This window comes from Crassostrea angulata, chromosome 6 (assembly GCF_025612915.1).
Source record: "Crassostrea angulata isolate pt1a10 chromosome 6, ASM2561291v2, whole genome shotgun sequence".
NCBI lineage: Eukaryota > Metazoa > Mollusca > Bivalvia > Ostreida > Ostreidae > Magallana > Magallana angulata.
Genome location: NC_069116.1, coordinates 24,099,972 through 24,127,624, shown reverse-complemented (window position 1 = coordinate 24,127,624; position 27,653 = coordinate 24,099,972). Strand labels below are relative to the sequence as shown.

Below are 27,653 nucleotides of genomic sequence, written 5' to 3'. Positions count from 1 at the left end.
AAAAGTTGCTACATGTATGTTTCGTATTCAATCAGCTGCTCCGAGTCCACTCCTTTTGTAATATTGACGGTAAATTATTAATACACATGTATCAGGGTAAAACACTACGTATATGTTATATGAAAGGTAAAACTGAATTGATGATTTTATAAAATATAAATTGGGATCCTTGTGATGATACACAATATATATACCTGAATTTTGTCATATTAAATCTTATTGCTAAACTATTGACAAACAATCAACAGTTCTTTGTCGCACATAAATAGTTTCACTAACATATATTTACTTTTGCTGTTTTGTTGATTTGTTCTAATCTTCATACTTTCATCTGGGTAAATATTTATAAAACTTCTATTATACTGTTATTAAAGACAGCAAATATCCTATAATTCATGAGAAAATAATCCCAAAAAATTGCAGGGTTTCAGGTAAATGCTCCCATATAGTTGGACTAACAAAATGTATACAACAGTTCAAAGTTCTTGGTCTTAAGGATGTCCCCACCGAGCAATCTTGTACAAGCCTTCCCCAGCAATGGAATATACCAAGAGGAAATAAAATACAGCCTGTTTCAATAAATGAAGTGTTGGTTGTTAAAGCTAAGGAAACTCACAAAAAAGTTCCAGTTCTTCCAAAAGAAATTAAATCCAGGTATATGAATTATCTGATAAATTGTAAATTTCATCAATTCTGTTGTAAAAATCATCGCCTGATTCAATCACATCTGAATTAATATAACAATAGAGTACCCGAGTTGACAGAACGATCACATCAAATGCTAAAGTCATTGGATGGACTACCTATATCAAAGTTGAATACAATACATGTACCAACAATAAAAAGTGAATTTGGTGATGTGAAGCTTGGGTCAGCTCTCAGCTATCAGGTGTGTAATACAATACACTGCTCACACATAATCATCCAACAGAAAGAATCAACATAAGACATACATGTATGTAACCATATATATTCAATACATACATGTTCAATTCAAGAATCAAGATTGTACATATCAAATACATGTTTTTTATTAAGCAAAAAAAATCACTTATTTTTCAACACCGGATTCTGCCACAGAGTTAGTAGTACACAAACGGTCCAGATTTTATTAATTGATCCAAACAGACTAGTAGGAATGCAACCAGACAATATTTTGAAGGTTCTTATTTTCCTAATTGCCCTTTCAACATGAATACGATGGGCTGCAATTTTTTGTGTAATTTCTACATCTGCCTGACACATTTGAATACCCGAATTCACAAAAGATGGCAAGTTTAGATGCAATCCAACATTCTGAAGTTCACCAGATATCGTGAAACCTTTGTCGGCCATAATAGAATCTCCATGATGAATATATCCTGTTAAAATGAGCTGCTCCAAGAGTTTATAAAACCCACTCTTTGCTGTAATTTCTACATCAGACATTGATCCTGTAAACAGCTCACTTACAAAAATTATGTTGCCCATGGGGTCACATGCTACCAGTCCTTTCAGGGTTGTTGCTGACTTATAATCAGAGTACATCTGTGACTGTAATTTTAACGATGACGGTTTTTGGGTCTTAAGTTCTGTGCAATCAATAATGGCTAAAGTGTCAGGAAATTCTACTCTGAATTGCGAAGGCATATTTCGAATTATGTCATTTCGGTGTGGCCATATTGGTATGGATCCAAGGATCAAATACATATGTTCAATCCACGCAGAAAATATTTCACTCACAGACTGAGTTGATATCAAAAACCGAGCAGCTAGGTCTTTCAATCCAAAGTTATGGCGAAGTCGCATCAGAGTTAATAGTAGTTGAGTTTCTGGTTTCATAGTCTTCACATCTTTCCTTTTCTTTGGGAATACTGGCATTTGTTGTTCAGTTAAAATGTTGTACAAAGTTACAAAAGTTGAATGTTTAAGGTTAGTGTAGTAGAAAAATAAACCAGTGATTTTCTTCTCTTGCTGAATAATTTTCTCAATATTGAGGCCTTCAATTTGAACTTCTGGTTGATTTCGAATGGTTGATAATTGTAAGTTTAAATGCTGGTTAAGAACTGTCTGATGATGAAGATTTTCCTCTGTCTCTTGTAGCTTTTTCTGCATTAGATGGTCTATCTGACATGAATCTGTGGACCAAATTAAATGTTTAATAGCATTAAGATACAAATAAAATTTTCCACTTAAATACCTATTCATGTATTCTATAATGATTTTATATTAGATGCAAACTTGAAAGTTTCCATTGCATTGATATTTTTCTTTAAACACATGTACAAACAATATAATTACTGATGCGAACTTGATTTAAACCAATTGTTAAAAAAATTATTTTCAACATGTTCAAAATTGGTGCCTAATTAATTTCAGTCAAAATCAAAGGGCATACGAGTGAATGATGGAGTGTTAATGTATTGTGGAAATACCACCTTTCCACAGACATCAGTTGTGAAACTCCCCCCATGGTACAAGGAATTACTAACAGAAGAACTGATCCCCTCTAATCCAGAAGACATAGAAAAAACAACAAGGAACCAATATGAAAATCCTGTCTGGTTTAAATATCGGGCAAACCGCATCACAGCATCACAGATGCATCGAGTTGTAAAAAGGAAGAAACAACCAAATGATTTGCTGTTAAACTCCCTTTTTCAAAGTAAATCATCGACAAAGTCTGCAGCTACAGAATATGGATTAAGTAGGGAAAAACTGGCCAGGGAGAAATTAGCAAAACTCAAATCAGTCCAAAATGCACACCTTCATGATTGTGGACTGATTATCAATGATGCATTCCCATTTCTTGCTGCAACTCCTGATGGTAAACTGTGTGAAAATGGAGAGTGTGGGATTTTTGAAATTAAATGTCCATATTTGGCCAGAGATTTGTCAATTTCCGAGGCTTGTTCTCAGATAAAATATTTCATGCTAAAAGAGGAAAATGGTCTGATATCAATAAATAGGAATCATGATCATTATGTTCAAGTACAGGGACAATTACTTGTGTCTGGTGCACCATGGTGTGAATTTATAGTCTACACAACAAAGGACATGCTTGTTGAACGAATTTTCCCTGATGTTTCATTCATGACAGACATGCTTCTAAAGCTGTCTTTCTTTTATAAATTCTTTGCTGTTTCCTTCTTAAAGAAGCATATTACCTGCAAGTAATGATAGCCCCTCAAAACAATTTTCAGCTGGAATTGGCCCCCTATCCAATGACGACTCCCCAATCTCATCAATACATTCTTTAAGCGAGGTTGTACATGTATCACTTGCAGTTGTTGTATGTGAATTTTGTTGAATATTATGGTATGGCCTGTAAATAAAATGTTTAATTATGAATAATTGTTTAACTTCAGTATTGTTTTAAAATCTATCATAAATTTACAAATTAAAATTTCATTCATTATAAAGGAAGTACATGTAGTATTCATATCAAATTAAATGGGATAACATTATTATACTCTGTCCCAAGTTTCAGCTTCCACCACTTAAAGTATCTCATATGATAACGTTAAAAAATTGTGTGAGGTGTCACAAGTACTTCCAAATGGAGAAAAGTTGTCAACATTTTCCATTATAAATCTCCATAAGAAATTTGTTTTCGTTTTTGTGAGATTCTCCAGGTAAAAACAGATTATGTATATCAATGAAGAAATATTGGATTTTTTCCCTTTTATCAATCTGAATTGTACGTAATTGACAGGTATGTTTATTTTCATTAAAAATCATCAAAAAGTGATGGAAGCAATAACTTGGGACAGACTATAATAACAAGAAAAAAAATATATAACCCATTGTGTGATGGTATTCTCTTTGAAAAAAAAAATAAGACCAACCCGCTTCGTTCTCTCCAATGACGTCTGCTTTTTCTAATGTTTGAACCATCAGAAGGTATTGGATCTGGATATTCCTCAGTGGGACCACTGGGATCCACAAAATGCTAAAATAGAATTCTCAGTCATAATTTATGATCATACATACACTGAAGACAGTGAGCAAACGATCATGGATGGTTTTGATAAATAATTATCATACCATGATCATTATACTTGTAGACAAAAATATGTTGATCAAATAAGAAACTTGGAATCAGTTGACAAGTTTAATGTACAAGTATTCATCTTGAATATTCCTACTTATTTTATCTGCTTGTCAGATTTGTTTGGCCATTCTGGTTTTATTTTACGGAAGGGGACTTACATGACAATCTTATGAGTGTTTTTTCTACTATATTACAATTTTAATTTAAGGAACGGGGAACGGATATGATCATATACACATTCTCTCTCTCTCTCTCTCTCTCTCTCTCTCTCTCTCATTTTTCATACTGACTTCTTGGCCTATATGGTGTTTTAAGACATATGAAATTCTACATTATTTCATTTACCGAGAAAATGTAATATTCACCTTTGTACACACAAACGTGTGTCGATTTATTCTGCTCTCATTTAGCTGGTAGTGTGGTCTCCCACATGCCTTAATCCATCTCAGACATCTGTCTTTCTGCGTTTTGGGCTTGGGAAATGGAATAAAATGCACTCCCTGTATTCTCTCAGGACGCCTGGTATCGCTGTTGCATCGTCCCCACGCACAGGTCTTCACCATAATAGAAATTTTAACAAATGCTAACCTCCGACATGATGTTTATTGTCGGAGGTAATGGCCGACAAATATTCCGCGATTCTGATTGGCTGAGCAAAGATAGCAACAGCATCACTAGTGACGACGTGGAAGCGTGAATGTCGAGTGCGCGAGACATCCGAGTAGTTCCGAGTGTTGGAGTGGGTGGGAAATGAAATCTACTTTACAATAAAAAAAAATCAGAAGATTAAACTCGAATAAATGTCCTCAAATGTAATTATTACTCAAAGCTGACACAAGAAAAATTAGTTTGTTTCAACCAGAGGGAGGATCGGTTTAAGCGTTATAAGAGTACGCGGGCATGTTTTAAGGCTTCCCGATGCGATATGTCTTTACTTCATACGATATGACGTCATATGAACTTTGACGTCACGATCTGCATTCCTGTCGATAGTTCTCAGGGAATGTATCTTAACGTTAAAAGTGAATTATATCAAACCAGTATAATACCGCATGTTTCCATTATATAGATGTTGCAGTTAATTCTAGAGGTACAGAATTCATTCATATTAAAAACCAGTATCAAACAATCGGCAGTTTTAAAGCTTCGTTTTAAGTTAAAGACTATTTATAAACTAGTGGTTTGGAGACTCTCCCTGCTACGTGTAAACAACTGAATGAAGAAATTTTAATGCATGTAAAACCAGCTTGGCGCAGGTGAAAGATCAACACAATTTTAGAATATTTTACGTAAAATTGGTAGAGAATATAAGTACCAATGTGAATCGTGCTGCGGAAACCTACGGATTTACCCCATTTTTTTGTAAATCGCTTTTGATTAGTAAAAATGTGCATTATTTTGATGATTTTGTGGAATGTTTCAACAATATCTTCTATAAACGAAATATCTATTTCTTTCCCAAGCAAGAACTTCAAAGTTTATGACTTAACAAAGGATTTTTCTTAAAAATATGTATGATTTAATGTCATTAATCACCTGCGCCGATGCGTTTTAACTAGATCATTTGCAATATTAGGATTCGCCTGTCACGTGATTACGAAGTACATATGACGTCAGAAAAATGCATCAAATATAATGTTTAACATCGATGTCAATAAATGTAACATAGATTTAAAGAAATACTCCCGGTAAAATTATTTTTGCCATGATTCAAATAATATCGTTTTCCAGCCGTATTTTAGCATCGGGACGCCTTAACAATGCTGCGTATCAAACAATACCTTTAAAATATTTTTAGCTGTAGTTTCACAATCTTTTATTACAGCTTATATTATGCAAGTAACTTTTGGGATGTGCATAATGCAACAATTCATTTATCATTCACAATATTGAAAACATTCTACATGTACATGTATGCTAAGCAATTAATAGAGTCAATGACATCGTTTCAAGGCATGATAAAAAAGAAAAAAGAAAAATGTGAATAGAAGTTGCATACACCAACGTTATTCTCAAAGACGATATCATTAAACAGAATATAAAATGCATATTTGTTGTAGTAGAAAAAAAATATCCAACCAACCATAAAAACAAAATATATAACGAAACAAATCAAACAAGTCAAACAGAATATCTAAGCATAGTTTTAACTTTTATGCTATAGACCTATAGTTTTCCACGATAATTATTTCATTTGGAAAAATCAAGATTTAGCATGCATAGACTTCACGTTTTTTCTTATTCTCTCATTTAGGTTTATGCTTTAGCATATCACTCTTACAAAGCCGCCAGAATAACACAATGTTTATGACCGTCATTGCCACTGATATACATACAAATACAATTCGTAAAGGTGGGGTAAAAGCGGGACACTCGTATAGATATGCATAACAAGTTCTACCCAGAGGACCGCCTCGAAAGATAACAAACGTTATCAAATTTACATATTTGTTTACAGTGTATATTTTGTGTCCAAAACTAAACTGGAAGATCTGCATTAATGCTCTGGCATGCAAGAAGATTCCGTTCACTTCTGCTAACAATGCAACACATGTTATTCCTACCGCGTACTTCGTCTGAATGTTATAGGCAAGGACAGTTAGTACCTGAAGAAAAAGTTTAAAATATTTTTGGCATAAAATGCATTTGCTTTTCATTAACGTAAAACACATTTGCATGGTTAATTTGTGGCATGTAAACATACCTTATCCTCTTTATGCAAGGTGTTAAGTTGCATTTAACAACTATAAAATGTTAAAACTTACATTTGACAATATATGTGCAAAATACATCAAGCCCAGGTCAAATTATCTCGATTTAGAGCTACGAGCCATCACAAGTAAGGGTGAGTTATGACTCGACAAAAACTTCGCGAGTATGCAACGATTTTTGATGACAGGGGCATCAGTTCGATGTCGAATTACCTAGATTAGGACGATAGTCTCTTTTCAATACGAGTTTAAGGCAACATCTGTACGACATATGTACGACACTTTCTACAGAATCGAAAAATTTTCTTATAAGAATGTTCGAACTTAGGCGAGTTTAGTCGAGTAACAAATGTACGAATGAAGACGAACTGTTATGACTTGGCTGTTCATTCGTTTGTTGGCCCTTTTGATGGCCTGTTAAAGGCACATAATCCTATGCAAAGAAGGCAGATGTTGCTTAAGATGATCCGATCCGCTGATCATCCATGTGATAAAGTACACAATAGAACAGCTCAATCACTATATACCAATGCCAAACAAATGTCGAACAAAACACGTACACATTCGTACAAATGCTGAACAGAAGTCTTTGAAACTCGTTGCATGTCGGGCGCATAGCAGAGATCGTATTAATGTCCTCAAAACTCGCAACGCAACTCGTAGCATGTCAAACTACTTTTTCACATGACGAAAAGCGACGACATTATACGAATTATCGCCAACATGCACACGAGATTGGATGTCATACGTTCAACATGCATTCGACTTGGAGAGTTATAGCGAGTTTTAACTCATCACAACTCGTAGCTCCAAATCGTGACAGTGTGACCGGGGCTTTATGGTATTTTCTAGTGCTGTAGAAAACTCTAATGATGCTCCCGCCACCTTTCAAAGACTTATGCAGCACTGTTTCCGTGATGAAGTTTTCCAGATACTCCTGGTATTCTTAGATGATATTATTGTTTTTTCACGGACTGTAGAAGAACAAATTCAGAGATTGGAAGTAGTATTTCAGAAACTTCGTCAGCATGGACACACTAATGATATCAAGTTGCATAAGCGGTCAGAGTTCTGATCATTGATGATGTAATTTTATCATATTCGTCCTTCAAAATAAACAAGAAAGGGTAAAAAAAATCATACTCACTAATGCTATAAAAAAAAAGTAAAACGAGTACATCGTTGACCGTTAATGATATAATTTTCATTGCTTTAGTGGATGAACTTCATCCGTTAATTATACAGTTACGTATAAAATAGTACTATTTTAAATGTGTGCATGAACCTCTAAGGCTTTGTCTATTCTGTTAGCTTGAATGAGCATTAGGCAGTCAAAATTTGTGTCTACTTTGCTTCTCCAACTTTATTTGGTTTAATAAGGTTTACTCTTATTGTCACAAACTAAAAAGAGCCATGGCTTCTTACACTACACAGCTATTCAAGGTTAATTATAAAGTTAATGAACTATCATTAATGGTCGGATATGTAGTTCGTCAATGATGAAATTAAACAATTAATGGTCAGGATGCTGACCAAAAATGCATCTTTTTATCATTAGTGAATACTGTATTATTTGAGGTTGCTACATAACGCATTTGTGAAGCTGTGCTTTTATCATGTATGTATTCGTAGACCCTTGATACACACGATGCATGACAGAAATGATTACTGTAAGTACTCTCGATGATATGATGGAGAGTGACTCCCCAGTCTCGTAACAGTCGGTTACTGAAGAACAATTCTAACGAGTCGTATATAAAATATCCTACAAACATGTAAACCATCAACAATCACCGATCTCAGCAAGGCTCATATGAAATGGCTTTAATTTCAGAGACTAACGAACAAACATGGTGACATAAAATCTCAGTCTTCTAAATCTACTTATATCACTGTACTAAATTTATAACTAAGTACTATTATGTTTGCTACAGTTTGCTGAATATGCTTGGGAAGGAAAAATGTGAGGCAAGGGTCCTTTTAAAGTTCATAATCAATTTGAAGGATGTACATATACTGGTAATCGGACCATATACATGTATTTGGATGTCCCATACCCGCTCCCAAAGTGTAATGATAAAAAATATCGATGTACACTTACAAAACACTCTGAACATTTTAAACTACGATGGTTTTGTCCAAACTTTTACGGGATTCGGAAGGGGTTTTTGAGTATATTTTTAAAGTGCATTGCCACAAAGCAATCTTTATAATCAATGCATGCTGAAAAATAAATCAAATATTCTTTTAACAAGAAAAACGAATAAATTGTACAACATATACTAGCATATAAAAAATACTAGTATCATAAAAAAATCAAATTTTGAACATTTATGACAAAGACGTAGCAAGTCTATGTCATATAAATTACCAGTGGAAAAGGCAAGTGTATTGTAGGTATAAACATTGATGTGTGCAGCAGGATCCTCCATCATCTCTGGATAAAAAGTAAAGCTTAAAAATAGATAGAAATAAATAAGATCTACAAACAAAATAAGTTGTTTTTTTCTCTGAACTGACAGCTCCCCGCTGGCGAAAGTATCAAAAATAAAACGTAGGCGAATATTTCCCTGTATACAGTAGTGTCATAGTATAAAAATAACAAAAATGTCTTCTTTGTATAATACGTTTATACGTCAAGTTTACATGTATATTTTCCAAAGTGAAGGATATAGAGGTATTCTCATAGCATTTCCCAGTTTATGATTTTACAGTTTGGTAAGGTCAAGATTGAGCAGCGACCTTATAACCGTTCTTATCATCACATTTGCGTTTTCGGGTTAAAAATATATCACTATTACAAAGTCGCCAGAATAACATCATATTAATGACAGCCATAATCCCTAGTAAACATATGAACACGCTGCGTAGAGGCAGAGTTAATGTGGGACATTGGTATAAAAAAGCATAAAATATTCTACCTATTGGATAGCCTCGAAAAACGACAAATGTTATAAGGTTTGTGTATTTGTTTACAATGTACATCTTGTGTTCAAAGCCATATTGGAAGATCTGCATCAATTTTCTGGCATGTAAGAACATTCCGTTCACTTCTACCAGCAAGGCAACACAGGTTAATCCTATTGCGTACTTTGTCTGAATGTTATAGACAAAGAAAATTAAAACCTGAAAAATATAAGATTTTTTTCCCCATTTAATTGTGCAGATTCCGTTCTATTATAAACAAAATATTGTGAAAGTCATGTAGATATTCTACTTCGTATTTTACTTAAATTGGCCGACTTTGATTTTCTTTGTGCATACTGGTATTTTTATACTTTTGTAAAATACCGTGTTTTTACTCATTTTATCATTGTCTTGATTTCCTTTATGAAATTGAACACAGGAAACAAATTACTGAGTAAAACATATAGGTTTTAATTCCGTATGCGACTTTTGCTATTGTTCATATTGTGACATGATAATAAAATGAAGATTTGTATTAAACTAGTACGTTATTTAAGAATTTACATAGAATAAAAAGTGTTCCCCAGGAAAATTTAACACACTGACATATGCCATCTTTTGGGGCCATTTTGTTTCTTTTATATAATAATTATTTGCACATATCTACGTTGATTCATTTTGATATCTTGAAATGGTTCCTTTTAAACCCAGACTGTATAGCGTTTCTTAAATATAGCATTAAATATATAGCATTATATTTTTTCCCTGCTTTTAATGATGAAAACAGATTGAACATTGTTATTTGGTGTAACTAGGTATAATGCAATGAACGTTAAATGATTTATATCACATTTGTGATGCTTTGGAATTTTTTTTTTGTATATTTAAAAGAATCTATAATTGAAAATGTACTCACAATAAGGTGATGAAGCGTGACTCCCCAGTCATGTAAAAGTCGGTTATTGAAATACATATCTAACACATCGTATGTAAAATATCCTGAAATATAAAACATCCATCAAAAACACTTTTTGGCATAAATTCGTAATATCATAAAATCTATTCAAGCATTAAGATATGTATTGGCCGATATTCGTCTATTTAACGCAAAAAAGTAAAGAATATATCATAAAGGAAGATCATATGATGCTGATATATCAGTTTAGCATTAACATAGGAACATTCCTGATAAGCAAGATACTTTATATCCTGGCAAAAGACATTACCTGTTGAAAATGCAACCAACGTGTAGGTGAAATAATTGATGTGTGCACTTAGATCGTCAAACATTTCTGGATAAACAGCAAAGCTAAAAATAACACAAACAGGTCACACGAATTTACATATATTTAAAAAAGATACAAAGAATTTGCGCTGTCAATAATATATATAATGACATTTGGTCATCAATACAAAACGCTGAAAATACATTTCTTACACACAAATAAATGAAGTCCTATTTTTACCAGATAATATCCCAACAGCCACATAAAATTGCATGAATCCAGGACACAAACAAGTTTCTCCATCTCCACGGGTCATTGATGGCACTGGGAGGGGGTTCAATGAATTTTGCAACTATCAAGTTTGAAATACGAAAAAATACTACAGAAAAGACGACAACCAAGAAAGCAATCCTCTGATCAACATCATCAGAACCAATGCTTGTTAGTTCTGTGTTGTCCTCCGCTGAAGCCATCGTATATGACACGTTAGCAGACGATATATGCGCATTTCACGTAAAGAAGTCGCGCTTGAAGCCATGCGTTTCATCTAAACAGTATCTAGATCCATCCACTGTCTTTTCTGTGTATATTAGTCATCATTTTAAAATTTCCTTAGTTATGGATACTAGCTTTGGGGTTTTAAATGGCCTGTAGCCAACATTATCATTTTAACAACAGAATAAATGTTTAGAAAATCTACAAGGAGTAAAATTGAAGTTAAGAAAAGCATTTATTTGAAGGGCTGTGATGCAACCTCTAATTAATGGTATATAGTGCATAAGTAGTTAGAATACTGGCCATTAATGATATAATTTTATCATGAACAAACTACCTATCCGACCATTAATGATTTAAAATTCAAATCCACTAATGATAAAATATAAAATGAAAAAATGACAATAACAAACAGTCAACCATCTCAAAAATCCATAAAACGAAATACAAATTCAAAGCAGAGCAACACGGACCTCCAAATAGATAGAGGTAGTATCAGATACTTAGGAGGAGTGAGCATCCTCTGCTGACCGGTCGCGCCCACCGTGGCTGCTTGTCGCAATTGAGCATGACATAATCGAGGTGAATGCCAAAATCGGGAAATTGTCATGTTAGGAAAAAAAACGAAACGTTGATGATTTGGTTTGTTTGTGATGGTAAAAAAACCCAAAACATTGAGCCAACACGGACCTCCTTTACATTAGAGGTAGGATCAGTTGCCTAGGAAAAAACGCAAAATAATTACATCGTTGACATTTAGTAAACTGTTGTATAACATTAATTGCACTAGTGGATATGATATAATCCTGTTTTACTTAACATTACTTAACAATGTTTAGTGTTTGTCACCTTTAATTTTGTATTAAATATATGAAAGGACTAAGTGCGGTTTTATGCAATTTTTGCCCCCCTAAATCAGAGTTTTAGAAAGAGCTTTAAAAGAAGGTGAAAGATAGTTAAAATCATATTGGAAATAAAGGTGTAAAAGGTTATCACCACAGTGACGTCATAATGTAGAAATGACGTCATGAATATTGCATTATTTTGATAAATTGATGTTTTGAAGCAAAATAAGGGTGTTTTCCGATGGTTTTTCGACTGGGAAACATCGAGCGCAGGCTTGCTCAAGTACCATATTTTAGTATAATGTGTATAAATATCTGAAGAAAAACATATGTTAAAATCGCACTTGAGCAGACCTGCGCTCTATACTTCCGAATGCAAAATATAGAGCAAATATGAGAATATTTTCATTTGTTTGCAAATTTGCGGGAATTGGGCCATTTAGGTGACGTCATAGATACACAGCGAATGAGCAATGATGACTAAAATCATTATTAAAGTTATAGACATCCTCTATACAATGATTTGTGAAGATTTTATTTTCATACGATACTATTTAAAAATTGGTTGAAATCGGGGGCAGATATTTGACCATACCGCACATAGTCCTTTTCTAATCAGCAGTCCGCGTTTACAAACAGACAGCACAATCCTTGTTTACTTATCAAAAAAAAATAATCTTTCTTTGCTATAATTTCACCTGATGTTTTTTGACTGTGACATATGATAATTTTTTATGAGAATAAAATCACAATTCTGGGTGTTCTATTGTCTCATATTCGTAATAATACGATGTTTTTAGCTTTTCTGATCACCCGTTGTCCGTCGTCCGTCCGTCCGTCCGTCCGTCCGTCTGTCCGTCCGTCTGTAAACTTTTCACATTTTCAACTTCTTCTCCAAAACCACTCATCCAATTTTAACGAAATTTGGCAGAAAGCAGTATTATATTAAGGAGATTATAAATTGTAAAATTCAAAGGGCAATCCCTTTTTAAACGAGAAATAATCATGAAACTGTGAAAAAAAGGGGGGGGGGTATCTTTTAAAATCTTCTTCTCAAGAACCGCTGCTCCAGTATTACCAATATTTATATGACAACTTCTATATATAAGGCAGATTCTAAATTGTAAAAATGGTAACCCTCAGTCTAATACTGGGACCCTTAGAAGGGTTCAAACTATGTGTTGTAAGCGTGTTCTGATCGTGTGTTCATTTATATAAGATCGGGCTCGTTATTCGGAATTACGAAACGGAAGCTCTTTGTTTGTACTAACTAACCGCCATTTTGAAGAAGATTTCAGACGTCAATTTTGATAAAAGAAAAGTTTGTGATTTGCCGGTTTAACTTTAAAAGTAACGTTTTTAACGAAGAATGATATAAAGAATATTTTATGAAATAGTGGAAAATCGTAGTTCCGAATTCAGCTCTACAGTAGACTATCAGCATAATCACCATGCCATTTGTTTTTACACCGCGTTTTCAAGATTCTTTTTTTTTTTATACTTAAAGCTATTTAATTTGTCATCGATTATTGGAATAATTGTTGCGTAATTTAATTTTAAAGTTTACCGATCGAATCAAACAAGTGCGACCACGACCTTGGTAAATATGAATGGTACTGATATCGGAGAACAATGTTACTACGATTTGTTTGTGCAATGAAAGATTAAAATTGGGGTTAGATGTTCTACAGACGTTTATATCATGTTGATGCTACATTTTGACAAGCATAAAATGAAATAAAAGAAATTGTTTTGTTTTTCAATGTTTTGTTTATTAATAATAATTAGTTTGCATGACTGTATTGCATTTGGAGTGAACATAATTTTAATTTCAAGCTGTGATAGCAGTCTAACAATTTTTACGATGAATTGGCAGGCCAATCAACATCAAAATTGTTAGACTGATTTTTATGGACCCTTATTTTTAAAATATGAACTATAAAGAACAATATTTATTGTTATATTAATGGCGTGCGACCAGTTCTCGCCGAGTACCATTTCTCGCCAGGACATTGTGGCGTCATTTTATCAACACATAAAATTATATACGAAAACTGACGTCACAATATACTGGCGAGAAATGGTACTCGGCGAGAAATGGTCGCACTCCAGTAAGGTTCTCGGACACTGCTTAGGCAAGAAAAACAAATACGTGTGTTTCCTATTTCATCAGATTTTAAAATAGGGTAGGTAGGTTTTTTTTTAATGAGGTTTTCAGTTTTCCCCTTTTCCTAGCATATGATTTTTCTATACATTAATAAAATGTATTTTACAGGTGGAGCAATTGTGAATAGTGACAACATGCCAAAGATAAAATTGTTTCTTCTTTTTTATGTATTGTTTAATATATGGCAACATCTTGAAATATATGAATTTTACAATATTTATTCAGAGTTCACATCATAATAAACCCTTTCGAAAAAAAAAATGATGCAAGGACTATTGTTCAGGTGAGCGATTTGTGGCCCATGGGCCTCTTGTTTTAGTTGTTGATTGATGTTGTTTCTGGGGAGTGAAAAGGCCCGAGGATAAATCTTTAAACACGCACATGTTCAACTTTTATGTTAACAAATTATCTTGCCACACTGGATTGGCTTTGGGTTTTTATTGTTTTTGTATCATTTTATGCCTTTTAATCTACTTTAATTTATCATGTCTTTTATATCATAATACGTTTGCATATCACTTTATACGATGTATATACTTTTTCTATTTGTATTAATAAGACCACACTTAGGATAACATTATTTTCATAACTTATGACGCGTATAAACGTATTTCATTTCTATCCAACAAAGACGCATTTATAACTCTTATCCAGGCGAGCTTTACTGCTTCGGAAGTCGTCAATACTCCTACAAATTACTGAGCATTAATCATTTTGATATTAATTAAAATATGTCGATAATTAAGTAAAATATAATTTTTTGTTCGAATACTCTCAGTACTTTGATGAATTTCCTTATTGGCTGCTAGCTTCTACGGTCTTAGTGGCTGCTAGCTTCAGCCTGGTCAGGGTTACTAAAAAAAACAAAGGGTTAGCACATCTTCATTTTGAGGGGTTTTTTCACGTTCCATCATGCTAACGAAATTCTAATTTATTAAAATTATGACTTTAGAACGACTACAATATTCAACATTATTTGATTCGGGTTGTAAAAATACTTCAATCAAAACTCATGTGCATCATGTTAAACTTTATTAAAATTAACAGCCAAAAATGGCACAGTTTGGTTTTATTTTAAAGAATCAACATTTTTTTTTGTATCTCCATAATTGTTTTTGAAGAAAAAAACCTTTTAATTCTGTGTATGATTACATCTTAAACCCAGAAAATGATGTATACAGATTGTGTATATCAGATGTTCCATTGATAACTTCAATCCAAATTTTATCGCCGTGTTTTAGCTTCACTAATGTCATTTTGCTACAGGGAAGCCATGTTTTGGATCCTCTATCGTCACAGTAACTCCATGATTTATACTGGCCATTCACAACGAGAGATGTAGAGGCAATTTGACCTTGCCATGCCAAGATTGTCCAGTCAAACACGTAGATCCCGCCGCTAGGGGCCGTGAAAACTCCAGTAGAGGCGTCGTATCCCAGTCCTTCGTTCAGATCAACTGTTTCGAATACAACCCGTGCTTTTGTGGCAAGGTTTCTCTTCTGATTCTTCAGTCGAACATCAAAAGCTACCACACGATTATCTAAAGTAACGGTCATTATAATAGTTTATATATGTACCATAGTTAATACTAAACATACTAGTATATTTTAGTTGCCAGAATAGTACTCAAATCATCACATAAATCCTAAAATAGTTCTTTTGTTTTATTCTGAAGAGTGAAACTGTTCAACGACAGAATTAATATAAGAAAAATACCGAAAATACGTTCTTATCTTACCTTAATATTCAACAAGAAAATCACAGAATGTGAAAGAAAGATCAAAACATATATTATATCAATCATTAACCATATGATAAATACCGATATACATGTATGTTATTGGTAATGATAATGAAAAGTTCACAACTCCATACCCTTCTTCGTGTTATTTTTACAATCATTCCTCACAAATCCGACAGCAAGGCAAGTTTCTTCAACGCTTTTGTAATCCTCTCTGAATAATTTCAGACCTGGTTTTGGGGACACTTTCTCGCACGATCCCCAATATACTGTGAGGAGCAGTGCGACACATGTCATAAACATCCTGAACCTTTATGATAAGATATAAATCATTAATGAATGAAAAAGACGAAAAACATTGCAGTAATCATCATTTTTTTTTAAAAGAGAAACAGAAAATATTTGTAAATAGAACCATTTTAACAGGAGCTTGGACTTAAGGAAGTTGTGTCAAAAAGCAATGTGACGTAGGCCTGTCTATTTCTTTGCTGGCCACTCAGCTATGGCTCTTTGAAATCAACAAGATTTGTCTGGCTCTTGAGCAAAGACTACGCAATCTGTGTATATTTCACTTCAAACCAGCGCCATTATCAACTTGTTTTGACGCAAGCATCCTACCGAAAGTCCAAGGTCTTGTTAAATCGGTTCTACTGTCAACTATTTAGGCCACTGTATTTCAAAGAGTTATATGCTTTTAAATAACGTTTTTTTTTTCTTTTTATATAATGGTCCTGAACCCTGGACATACGTATTTTTATATCAAAATTTAAATATGACGTAAAAACAACCCCGCTTCATCTGCATTGAATAATTTAACATCACTATGCAAATGAGAAAAATTACATTGATCTGAAGTTTAAATAGACATTATTAAGCTGTTGCAAACAAGGATTGAAAGAGGTGAATATGGGTTGATTGCAGTAAGGAAAATAAATCTTATACATGTATATAAAACGATTCAATACTTACTTACGAGACGACTTTCTTTTTGTAGGCAAATTGGGTACAAGTTTTGAAACCATTCAGCAAAAGTTTATATACTGAAACATTTTAAAAATTCATTCACAGTTTGTAACATCCTGGACGTTAAATTGCAATATAATACCATACCTGAAATAAGATAACAAAAAGTATAATTATTTAAAAAGTGGTGATATTGTTTAGTTTCTGCAGTAATATTAAGAATTGAGAGAATTTTGTTCATTAATATACAATATTTAATCAAAATCGACATTAGAATTTCAAATAATACAATTCCGTGGTTTGTAGTGTATAATTATACATTTTAATTCGCCCGAGAAATCCTGTATTTACATATAATAGTATTTGGTCCTACATACATGTTCGTTACTGTTTCATTGAATTGACGTAGTCTTAATATCCAAAAGCTCTCTGAATGAACAATTTTTAGGTTGCTGGTTCTCCAAATTATGAATATTTTTTATTTCACTTTCGGGAAGTGAAGCTATTTTAATTTCTAGTTAACGTGTTTCTACATGTATTATAAACATATTTGTTCAATATTAATGCTATGCATGATTGTATGCTTTCTCTCGATGCCATTCATTTAATGAAATTAATCGCTAAACAAAATACATGTATAAAGAAGTGGACCTGCTCTTGAAAACGTTAAACTGTTCATACTTCGGGAAAATACAGTTACGCCATCGGTGACAGTAGAAGGATTTGACGCCCTAGGACTCTAACCATTGTGCAAGACGTTCCTAAAAAATTCTGACAGAGTTTGTCTTCCGCAATGTTAAAGTTACAGCTCTAACAATGACGAGAACAGTTATCTCGATGCAGATTCAAATAAGGTTCTTATTTTCATGATTCTTCCCTCTAATTCGATAAGATTCCCAAGAAAACGGACCATATTCATTTTAGGTGTTAAATCATAAGAGTTATCCATGTATAAACATGTACGACATAAGAAATCTGTAACAATTGCTTTGTTTTGTTCATTTTATTTCGTTTAAGAAAAATAATTATGCCATGATTACGCAAAGTACATGTACTTCTTACAGTTACAAAGAAATGCAAGTACAATGTCAAACCTACTAAAAAAATAAATACTACTATTTGGTAAAAAGAAAAATACATCAAATGATAGATTGCAGTCATCCCACAAAACGCAAGATGTCTGTAAAACAGCAAGTATTTCAACGCAGTATAAAAGCACTTCCACACCTCATCTACAAGATACTTATAACTTTGGTCAACACATATTTACAAATATACGAGCAGTAAAAGAATCCTCCATTTTATTAATGACAGATCTTTTCCATGCACTGTTAGCTACCAGCTAGCTAAATGCCTACATAATACATATAACATGAAAAGTTGCATTGCTTAATATATACATTATCATATCACCTCTCTACCAACTATTTTAATAAAGAACACATTCAATCAATCAACTTCCCACAGCGTTTCTGAAATACATGTATATACAAAATTATTACCAGACACTGGTAGAAAATTCGTTAAGCTTCCTCTAAAAAAAGTTTAACAAGAAATGTGACAATTCTTTTATAGACTACAGGTAATATCAGAAATAGATCATCAACACCTCTTTGTAAACAACTGGCTGAAACATTAAAAATTCATGTCTATACAAGTCTATTATTTCCTTGAAAAAATGAAATTAGAGAAAGTTTTCCGAAGATCTGATAAAGGTTTAATTGATTTCTATGGAATCTTTTTTACAACACCTTCAATCAATTTGATAAAAATAAAATGGAGTAAATCCTATTCAAGTGTACATTGTCTTTATCCTCACATACTGTCATACAACAAATATCAATGTATTGATAATTCAATGAAAAATGCAAGATTCTATATGATTTTAAGCGCAATCCTGGCAAATGTACAGAAATATTCTTTACATTTGCTAAAACTGTTAAGTTCATATAAACAATCTAAGACAAACACAAGTGCACAGCTTATGTCATTATGTGAGGAATTATTGGAAGATCATTTTACCTTGCACCCCAACATAAGGCACATTGAATACAGCACAAGAAGCCCATTAGCAACCACACCATTGCAAGACTAGAAGCAGCAAACCGGTACAATAGCTAGACAAAAAGACCCCATAATACTGATCTGTTTGAACTTCTTTGGTGACTATGAATCAGTTGGAATTTTTCTACCAAAATAAACAGATTAATTTGAATGATGGAATTTGTATTACAATGTTAAATCTGCACAATATGGAATATCTGTTTTTTTTTAAATTCATATTCAATACCCTGAAAACCATATTCTTATGTCCTTTTTCCCCTTTTTTGAGTTTTGAAAAGAAATACAATCTTTCATTCCATAAAAATGAAAAATATATTCTTTCTTTTCAATTTCATTAAATCAATTTCAAATTAATAGAAAGAATACTGATGGTTGTCATTATTTGAGTCTTTATAGCTTTTACAGTTTTTGGCATATTCTCTTTCTGCACACTACATGTACTCTCATTATGCTAACTTTCCTTTTGAGGGGTTAGAGACCTTCGTTCCCTATATCTAAAGATCTAAAAAAAAAAAATAACTTGCAAATGTCATGAACCTGGCATAGCAAAAACTTCAAAAGTATGAAAATTCAAGAAACAATAGGGATGATATAACAGATCTAATTGTTGGTACCATGAAACACACTAACATGTTTAAAAACAGCAAAAACATTGTTCCTCCATACATTTACAACATTTTCCAACCATACACATGAACACTAATGTGAATATACCAGATATAGAGTGTAAAAACAATAGATTGTATATGTAGAGAGCTGAGACTCTGGAGGATACTTAATAAATAAGCTTCTGAGACTCTTGATAATAATCTTTTGATGTATATATACAAAAAATGCTTGAAATGTGTATCCCATGATTTTAAAAATGTCAACAACAAAAATTAAGCAATCTGTTATTTCATACATTAAATTCAGTGCCTTGTTGAGTATACTTTAAACAGCACTGGTAAATGCAGGAATGAGAATATGGTTAAAAAAGATTTTTATTGAATAACTAATTTCTCACATTGACAACTCAGAGGGATATGTATGACTTTTTACAAAAATTATTTGTATTTACATGATTAAAAAAAAATCAAATTCATCCTGTGTCAAGAAATGGCACCAAGTTTAACAAATCACAATTTCTACAGATCCTTTATCCAGTAGTCTAATAAGACAAACAAACAGATCATTATATATCATGTAAAATGGAAACAACGTGTATTATGATCAAAATACCAGGATGAAAAGAAGGAGGGTCTTTCCAAAGAATTTGACAGAGTAAAAATGCAGTTGGTCTAACAGATCAGAGAATTTCATTTTTTAATCTCTCAAATTCTCAAAAAATTGTTTTGGAGTAGTTAAAGTCATCACAAAGAAAACTTAATATCAATTTGAGGAAATAAAGGCATTTAAAAATTGACTTTCTTAACAGATAGGATGACTACAGTATGTTTATCTTCCTTTGTAAACAAAAAGAAAGAATTTAGAACAGAAACAATTCAATTTACAACAAACGATATCAAGTCATATCATAGACAGCTATCATCCATTTTGATATAAAAAAATAAAAGAAATTCAACAAATATGATTCAGACCTTGAAAAAAACATTATTGTAAAAATATAGAGAGAACCTTACTCCCACATTGGCTTAACATGAAATGAGTCAATATAAGTACATGTATTACTTAGACTGTCAAGAAAACAATGTATCTATGTTAAATTTATAAACAAATCCTTTGTTTTGTAGTTGAGTTTTTATACAGAGAGGACAATTGTTATCCCGTGTTCGCAAAGCATTATCAGTGAATATATATATATAGTAAGCATGAAGTATCAAACAACATTACATGTTTACATAAAATTGATACTTTTCAAAAATCAAACAATAAACTATAAAGCAAATTCACACAAGTCACTCATCTTTCCTGTAAAAACTATTGTGATTGCCATTTAACTTGGGTTGTTGTTTCTGGGGTTTTAAAATATCACTTTTAAACAATCTCCAAAAAAGAATCACATTTATAACAGACATGACAACCATGGACATTGAAAGACAAACGTAAAACACAACTGGAACTCTACTGGGCTCAACATACATTCCATAGAAAATTCTACAAATTGAGAATCCACGACAGCTTACAAAGCTGAATAAGTTCAAGTAAGTGACAAGTTTGTAAAACCAGTGGTTAAAGCCTATCTCGTACATCTGGAGCAGTTTTCTGGAGTGAAGGAAGAAACTGTTTATTTCTGCCATCAAGGCCACACAGTTATATCCAATACATAACCCTGTGTGAACATTGGACCAAAACATTGAAGTCACCTACAAAAGGTAAAAAAAAAATATCAATTTACCAAATTCTACCTGTATAAGGTGTGCCTAAAATGTGACTCATAATGCATAATGCCAGCCCTTTCAGTGGCTTCATGAATATATACTGTAGAATCTTTATTTTAATTTAGCATTTAACATGTAATATGAAATCACAAGCAATAAACTTTTAATTAAGTTACATGCATTTTAACAAGTTTTTGCACCAAAATAAGAACTACAGCTCATATTGCTTTAACATTTATACTAGTGAATTAAGTGAATTACATATACCGGTACTAACTTTTATTTCCAAACTACATGCATGAGGGCATATATTAGTCATGCCAAATTCTGATCTCTGTTCAGCATGCTTATAGTATGCTTTTAGAGCACCTGTGTTGTGCTTATACATTAATGTTATTTAAGAATGGATTGTTCAAAAACTTGTTATAGTTGTACTTGCTTTGGAATAGGTAATTGGCATATCTAATGTGTGTAAACTTGGAACCATACAGTGGCCTCCGGGTATAACGAGATGCAGGGGACATACGTTTATTTCTCGTTATAACCGATACTCGTTATATCCGAGGTTGGCATTTCCAAAGGTGACATGTGATAGTTGTTCTTTACATTTCAAATAACGTTTATAAACAAGGGATAATGAAATAAATATGTACATGTGTAATTTATTCTAACTTTGTTGAAAAGTAATAAACTTACAGCGTATTCAATGACATGTAAATGACCATTGAATAAATACGTGTACAATCTAAACACTGTTACTTTCACCTAACGAGAGACAAAAATTGTGTGATAGTCTGTTGCTTATTTTTTTTATTAATTCTTCGGAAAGTTTCAATAACGTCAATCAGTTTTTGTTAAACACTTAATGTGGAATCTTCGATGTCTGTTTTCTGCATGAAGAAGTTTTGAAAATCATAACCGCGTCTAATGCATCTTTTGTAGAAAATTCTCGATTTTTTGCCGACGACACACCGATATCATCACCACCTTTTCCAGTTTCTGTCTCGTCATCATCTTTAATTTGACCCCGAATTTTACTAACTTAAATTACTAACGAAATTTAATACCGTACCCAGTGAATCAACACTGACATAATGGGAAGGCTCAATGTCGGTATCGCTATTTTTAGAGTCACGCGCTTTTCTCAATAAGTCCGCTAACTCTTCCAAGCTTTCTAAATCATGTTTTTTTTTTTAAATTGTAATAAATGTACTCGAAGTTAATCCATAGTCTTTTGCAATTTCACTTTTTATTTTTAATTAATTGTTAACTATTTCTAAATAAGTACTATTGTTTCTAGCGAAATTACTTTCCTTTTCTATTTCTTTGAAGCCATTACTGTGAACATTGCAATAAAAACAACTCATCATTATTTCTGAATACTTTTAATCTATTTTCTTGTGTATACATACCTGTGAAAATTACATAGGCATACCGTTAGTTACCTGAAACTAGCGTTTTCAATCAAGCCTGTCGTGAGTACCTCATTATATCTAATAGCGCTTACAACTGACGGGCAGAAATTTTTACCTTGTAATATACGGAGTCGTGTTATAAACAATCTCATTGTATCAGGATTTTTGGGAGTTGATTTTAATCAACTCTCCTATGCAGTTACTCTGGCAAACCGAAAGTGAAACAGTGTTTGGACCTAAGCACAAATCATCGCCGCTGACAAGACTTAGTTCTTTAAATAATAGAAAAATTCAATGTAAAGTATGCTGAAGCATTGTTTTTCAAGGAACTTATCTATAAACACTTTGAAAATAGTCAGATTTTATATAATACGAACAATTTAGATATACTTTGTAGTCTCATGTGTTCCTACGCCAGAGTGTAATATAAAGACTCGTTCAACCAGACGCTCGGCTGTCTCCGTAAATTACCGACAACCAGAGAGGCTCTCTTGCTTGTCATAGATTAACGGAGACAGCCGAGCGTCTGGTTGAACGAGACTATAGTTCGATATCAATAGTGCTTGGATCCATACGATTTTTAGAATTGTTTCGATTACTAATACATAGTTTGAAATCAATCTTTAAATATTACACAACATGATTCATATGGGGTTTCTCGAAATTCTTGTCGGAAAAGTTTAAAAATTCATATAATTAAAAAGTGCGTAATTCAAATACAGACTAGAAACTAATTGCCATGCAAGATAAGTTGATTTTAAAATAGATGTTAATCGATAAAATCAACTCCCCTCAGTACTTCAGTACTTTGATTTTAAAAGGAAATAATTTGGGACCAAACAATAATCTCGTTATAAGCGGTACCTCGTTATATCCGAGCTCGTTATGCCCAGAGGCCACTGTATTTAAATTTGCATGCCCTGGTTATGCCTTGTTGTACCTTTTTTCTACTTAAATGTATGCCTATAATGTATTTTTTATACTGTTCAATCTTAGGTTGTAGGCCCCTATGCACTTGAGAAGAAATGTATTGTATCTTAATAGAAAACAAAAATTTCAAAATGAAATAAAAATATTATGACAAATTGTTTCATGACACAAAATGTACGGATATAAAAAGTGTGCATAATGCCAGCCCTTTCAGTGGCTTCATGAATATATACTGTAGAATCCTTATTTTTATTTTAGCATATAATATGAAATAGCAAGCAATAAACTTTTATTATAATTTCACACAGTTTACATTTGTCAGGAAAATGAAGTGGTATTTCAAAATCTGTGAGGACTGCTGCTTGTGATTTTGCACGAATATTAATTCCTTACTTTTGATTAAGAATCTACTGTATACCAATTTTAAGAAAACAAATGCATTTAAAATTATAACATAATCAAAAACTTGATTTAAAAAAACCACCAACTTACTGCTATGTGATGCAGAGTTACTTCCCAGTTGCTTTTTAGTCTGTTGTTTAGGTACATGTCAATGGAGTCATATAGAAAATACCCTGAAAGAACAATTCACAAATTAAGAAGACTTTCAGTTCTTTTTTCTATTCCTATTGTTTACATCTCATACATGTAAATGCATTGTCACAATTTGAGTTAACATTTTAATTCCATTCTATATTGTAGTAGTTGGGGCTATATGGACCATGGATATCAGCTTGGGTAGCTCAGTGGTAGAGCCCCTGACTACAGTTGCAGGGGTTCTGGGTTCGATTACTATTCAAGCCATATGTTTTCAATGTATCTATACGCTCCTCCTTTTCTGTTACATACAATTATGTTTCATGTTTATAAATATGCATAAATTTGTTCATGTAATAACCAACTACGGAAACACTAGGGAAGAAATATGTTTTTTAAATAGAAAATATTTTTTTTATAGAGGGATCAAGTTAGTGCTTCTGCTTTTTTAATACAATGAATTATGCACATACAAATAATTGACACATAATAGAAATCTCCTATTCCTGTCATGTATGTAGTTGTACATTACATTTTATCAGAATGAAGAAACAAATAGTACTACAAACTCCATAACATTTCATTATACTGGCTTTTAGTACATGTGCCAGGAAAGGATTGGTTGAGTGACTATGTTTAGTTGACTGGAGAGAAACTCATTCTTATTGGCCAAAAGTTTTTTGCACAATAAAATCCCTGGCTTCTTGACTTGCTTTGACCTCTTCTTCACTATTGAGTATTGACTCATTATAATTAGTGTCTGTCACACCTGTATTAGTATGCCTTTAAGCAGCTGATACTTGACTCCACAAACACTGAATTCCAATAGCTGACTCTTGCTTGCATGAATTCCAAATCATGTTCTGTAATCATATTGTTGTTATCCCTATGATAATATGCTTTAATCTTTTGAAGTGAGATCTTCCACAATGGAGAAATGTTAATGATCATCCACGAAAAACCAATTGATTCAGCTTTTAATATTACTACAGTGTACATTGATCAAGCCATTATGACTGAATATCTCCCAATAATACAGTGAAGTCGCCAAATCTGGGTCACGTCAAACTGTTTCGTTAATATTGGCAAAGTTGTTCAATTTTTATTTCATACTTTATACATATTGAAAGTACAGTTTATGAGCTATTTTACAGCCATTTCTTTTTTCAAAATAAATTTCCGGGAACTATATTTACAGAGGTATTTCAACAAGGTCTGGCTTCTATACTTTCGAATCATTTTCGCCATTTCCAGGTCATGTGACTTTAAGGTCTCTGCAATATCGGGGAATCATTTTGGAGAACGATTTTTATGAATTTGCAGCATTGAAAAAATATTACCGCTCAAGAAAAATATTTAAAACCACTGATACACAAGTAACAGGGACCCATTTCTAAATGTAAATGAGGGCAGTGATTATGAATGAAATAATCATTATGAGACACTAAATATAATAAATGCAAAGAAAAATAATGATCAAGATAAATATAATGCGAACAGGGCGGCATGGAGCATTTTATTAAATTGAATTTCTTTCTCTCCCTCTTACAGATTATCATAAAACCACAAAAAGATATGTTTCAGGTAAACTGACCCGCAATTGGGGAAACTCCTTCAGTTTGATTTATCAATAAGTGTAAATTTACTTGAGCACTTATTATAATGAACAATATCTTACGGATAATTTAATGCATGTGCAATATTGTGCAGCTATTAACACTCGGCCGAAACTTTCACATCAACCACGCTGCAGCGTAAATAACGAAAGTACCATATCGAAGATGAGTGAAAATCTCTATCTTGAAAGCACTTGATTCCTAATTTCATTTCTCGGATGGTCTGTAAATGTTTTCTTTCAAATATTTTTTACTGATCAAATACAGAAAGGCCCATAGTTTGTGATCAGTGTATTTATAAAGTTTTTTCTGCTACATTTTAAACAATATGACATAAAAATTATTGGAGTAACCCAGAATTGGAGCTGTCCCAGAATGGCGACTTCACTGTACACAATCCGTACCTTTTGAATTATTTTGCATGGCTACAGATAACACCAGAATTTTTTGGTGAAACTGTATTTAGTAATGATCACCCTTGACGTAGAATGTATAACTATACCTGTTGAGAATGCTACCATCATGTATGTAAAATAGTTGATGTGCTCAATAAGGTCTTCAAAGATTTCAGGATACAAAAGGAAACTAGAGATGTAAAAAGAGAACAATAATCAGACATTTTGCTCATTAACTTAAAAACAACACGTGAAAGAAAGTCTGTCAAGTTATGGGCGTGATTATTATCAAAAATCAATTAATTGTGCCAATAAGTTTTACACATCTTATGGGGCCCTCCATGTTACTAATATAGCCATGGGCATAATATGCGCATATAATAACTTAAATTGTTGAACATAAACACTTTAATCATACCATGATATATTCCATAAACCACATATCATTCCATGAATCCATGATATAAACAAATTCCTCCACCGCCACGGATCGTTTCTGACACTTTTAGGAGTTCCGACATATCTTGCAACTAAGTTGTTCAACGAATGAAATACAATTATGGTGGAGAAAATCATAAGATACCCATAACGAACATCAACTTTTTGCATGCTTCTTGTATAATCCGAATCAGATGCCATTATGGAAGAAGAATTTCTGGCTGTATGGTGCTCATGAAAAGGATATGAACCGGGCAAGCCAAAGCCCATTTAGTCACGTGATAAGAAAAGCCGCTTCTGTCAATGCACATTGTAAACAAAACACCGTGTTGCCAGGCTTATTTCAGCACGTGGATTTTGTACAGGACTGTCAAAACTTGAATTCATGATCATGTTTTTAAAATTTTTAGGACTTATTCATTGTTGGTTAAATTGTTCAGATATTGGTATTTTGGTCAACGAGAATACTGTTACAGTTTACCCATAATATTTTCCCTTCTATCTATCTATCTAGAAAAAGGGGAAAAAATCAAAGAACAACAAAAAACAAAAACAAAACAAAAACAACAACAAAAAGAACAAAAAAAACCCCCCTTACATTTACTAAAGGGTAAAATAATTTTTTTAATGAACATGTCCGCGTTGATTATTTTCATTGCATACATGGCCCCGGGGCTCATGTTCAAAATGAAACTTGGAAAAAGAAACCATATGGATTAGACACCATTGAGATGGTGACCATGCATCTCAAGTGGACAATAGGATGAAAAGAATTTTGAAGAATTTTGCTTTGATCTTGACTTATAACTAAGAAATTTTCCAGCTTGCAAAGACCTTCTAATTCAATAT

At 32.8% G+C, this 27,653-nt stretch overlaps 4 protein-coding genes across 9 annotated transcripts; all 4 read right to left on the bottom strand.

Annotated features, from left to right (window-relative positions):
* Positions 1–954: 954 nt before the first annotated feature.
* Positions 955–4,722, bottom strand: LOC128190424 (uncharacterized). Its single transcript, XM_052862467.1, has 4 exons — positions 4,399–4,722; positions 3,828–3,931; positions 3,147–3,304; positions 955–2,117 (listed from the first exon to the last, which is right to left on the bottom strand). The coding sequence occupies exons 1-4, from the start codon at positions 4,594–4,596 to the stop codon at positions 1,048–1,050; spliced, it is 1,530 nt and encodes a 509-aa protein (XP_052718427.1). The 5' UTR covers positions 4,597–4,722; the 3' UTR covers positions 955–1,047.
* Positions 4,723–5,806: 1,084 nt separating this feature from the next.
* LOC128190647 (TLC domain-containing protein 2-like) lies at positions 5,807–11,452 on the bottom strand. Of its 5 annotated transcripts, XR_008244370.1 has the most exons (5): positions 11,118–11,452; positions 10,878–10,960; positions 10,568–10,650; positions 7,630–7,718; positions 5,807–6,639 (listed from the first exon to the last, which is right to left on the bottom strand). XR_008244370.1 is itself a non-coding variant. In XM_052862766.1 (4 exons), the coding sequence occupies exons 1-4, from the start codon at positions 11,348–11,350 to the stop codon at positions 7,791–7,793; spliced, it is 459 nt and encodes a 152-aa protein (XP_052718726.1). In that variant the 5' UTR covers positions 11,351–11,452; the 3' UTR covers positions 5,807–7,790. The 5 variants fall into 5 exon arrangements, 4 of the variants coding, with proteins under 4 accessions (XP_052718726.1, XP_052718727.1, XP_052718725.1 ...); XM_052862766.1 differs by having other exon boundaries at positions 5,807–7,850; XM_052862767.1 differs by having other exon boundaries at positions 5,807–7,718.
* Positions 11,453–15,430: 3,978 nt separating this feature from the next.
* On the bottom strand, positions 15,431–17,183 carry LOC128190073 (cerebellin-3-like). Of its 2 annotated transcripts, none has more exons than XM_052861979.1 (3): positions 17,095–17,183; positions 16,260–16,435; positions 15,431–15,924 (listed from the first exon to the last, which is right to left on the bottom strand). In XM_052861979.1, the coding sequence occupies exons 1-3, from the start codon at positions 17,145–17,147 to the stop codon at positions 15,533–15,535; spliced, it is 621 nt and encodes a 206-aa protein (XP_052717939.1). In that variant the 5' UTR covers positions 17,148–17,183; the 3' UTR covers positions 15,431–15,532. The 2 variants fall into 2 exon arrangements, with proteins under 2 accessions (XP_052717939.1, XP_052717940.1); XM_052861980.1 differs by having other exon boundaries at positions 17,099–17,112.
* An 893-nt stretch (positions 17,184–18,076) lies between these two features.
* LOC128188711 (TLC domain-containing protein 2-like) lies at positions 18,077–27,102 on the bottom strand. The gene is made up of 4 exons (XM_052859933.1): positions 26,785–27,102; positions 26,474–26,556; positions 24,311–24,393; positions 18,077–21,458 (listed from the first exon to the last, which is right to left on the bottom strand). Exons 1-4 carry the CDS (start codon positions 27,072–27,074, stop codon positions 21,051–21,053), a joined length of 864 nt encoding a protein of 287 aa, XP_052715893.1. The 5' UTR covers positions 27,075–27,102; the 3' UTR covers positions 18,077–21,050.
* Between the last annotated feature and the right edge of the window lie 551 nt (positions 27,103–27,653).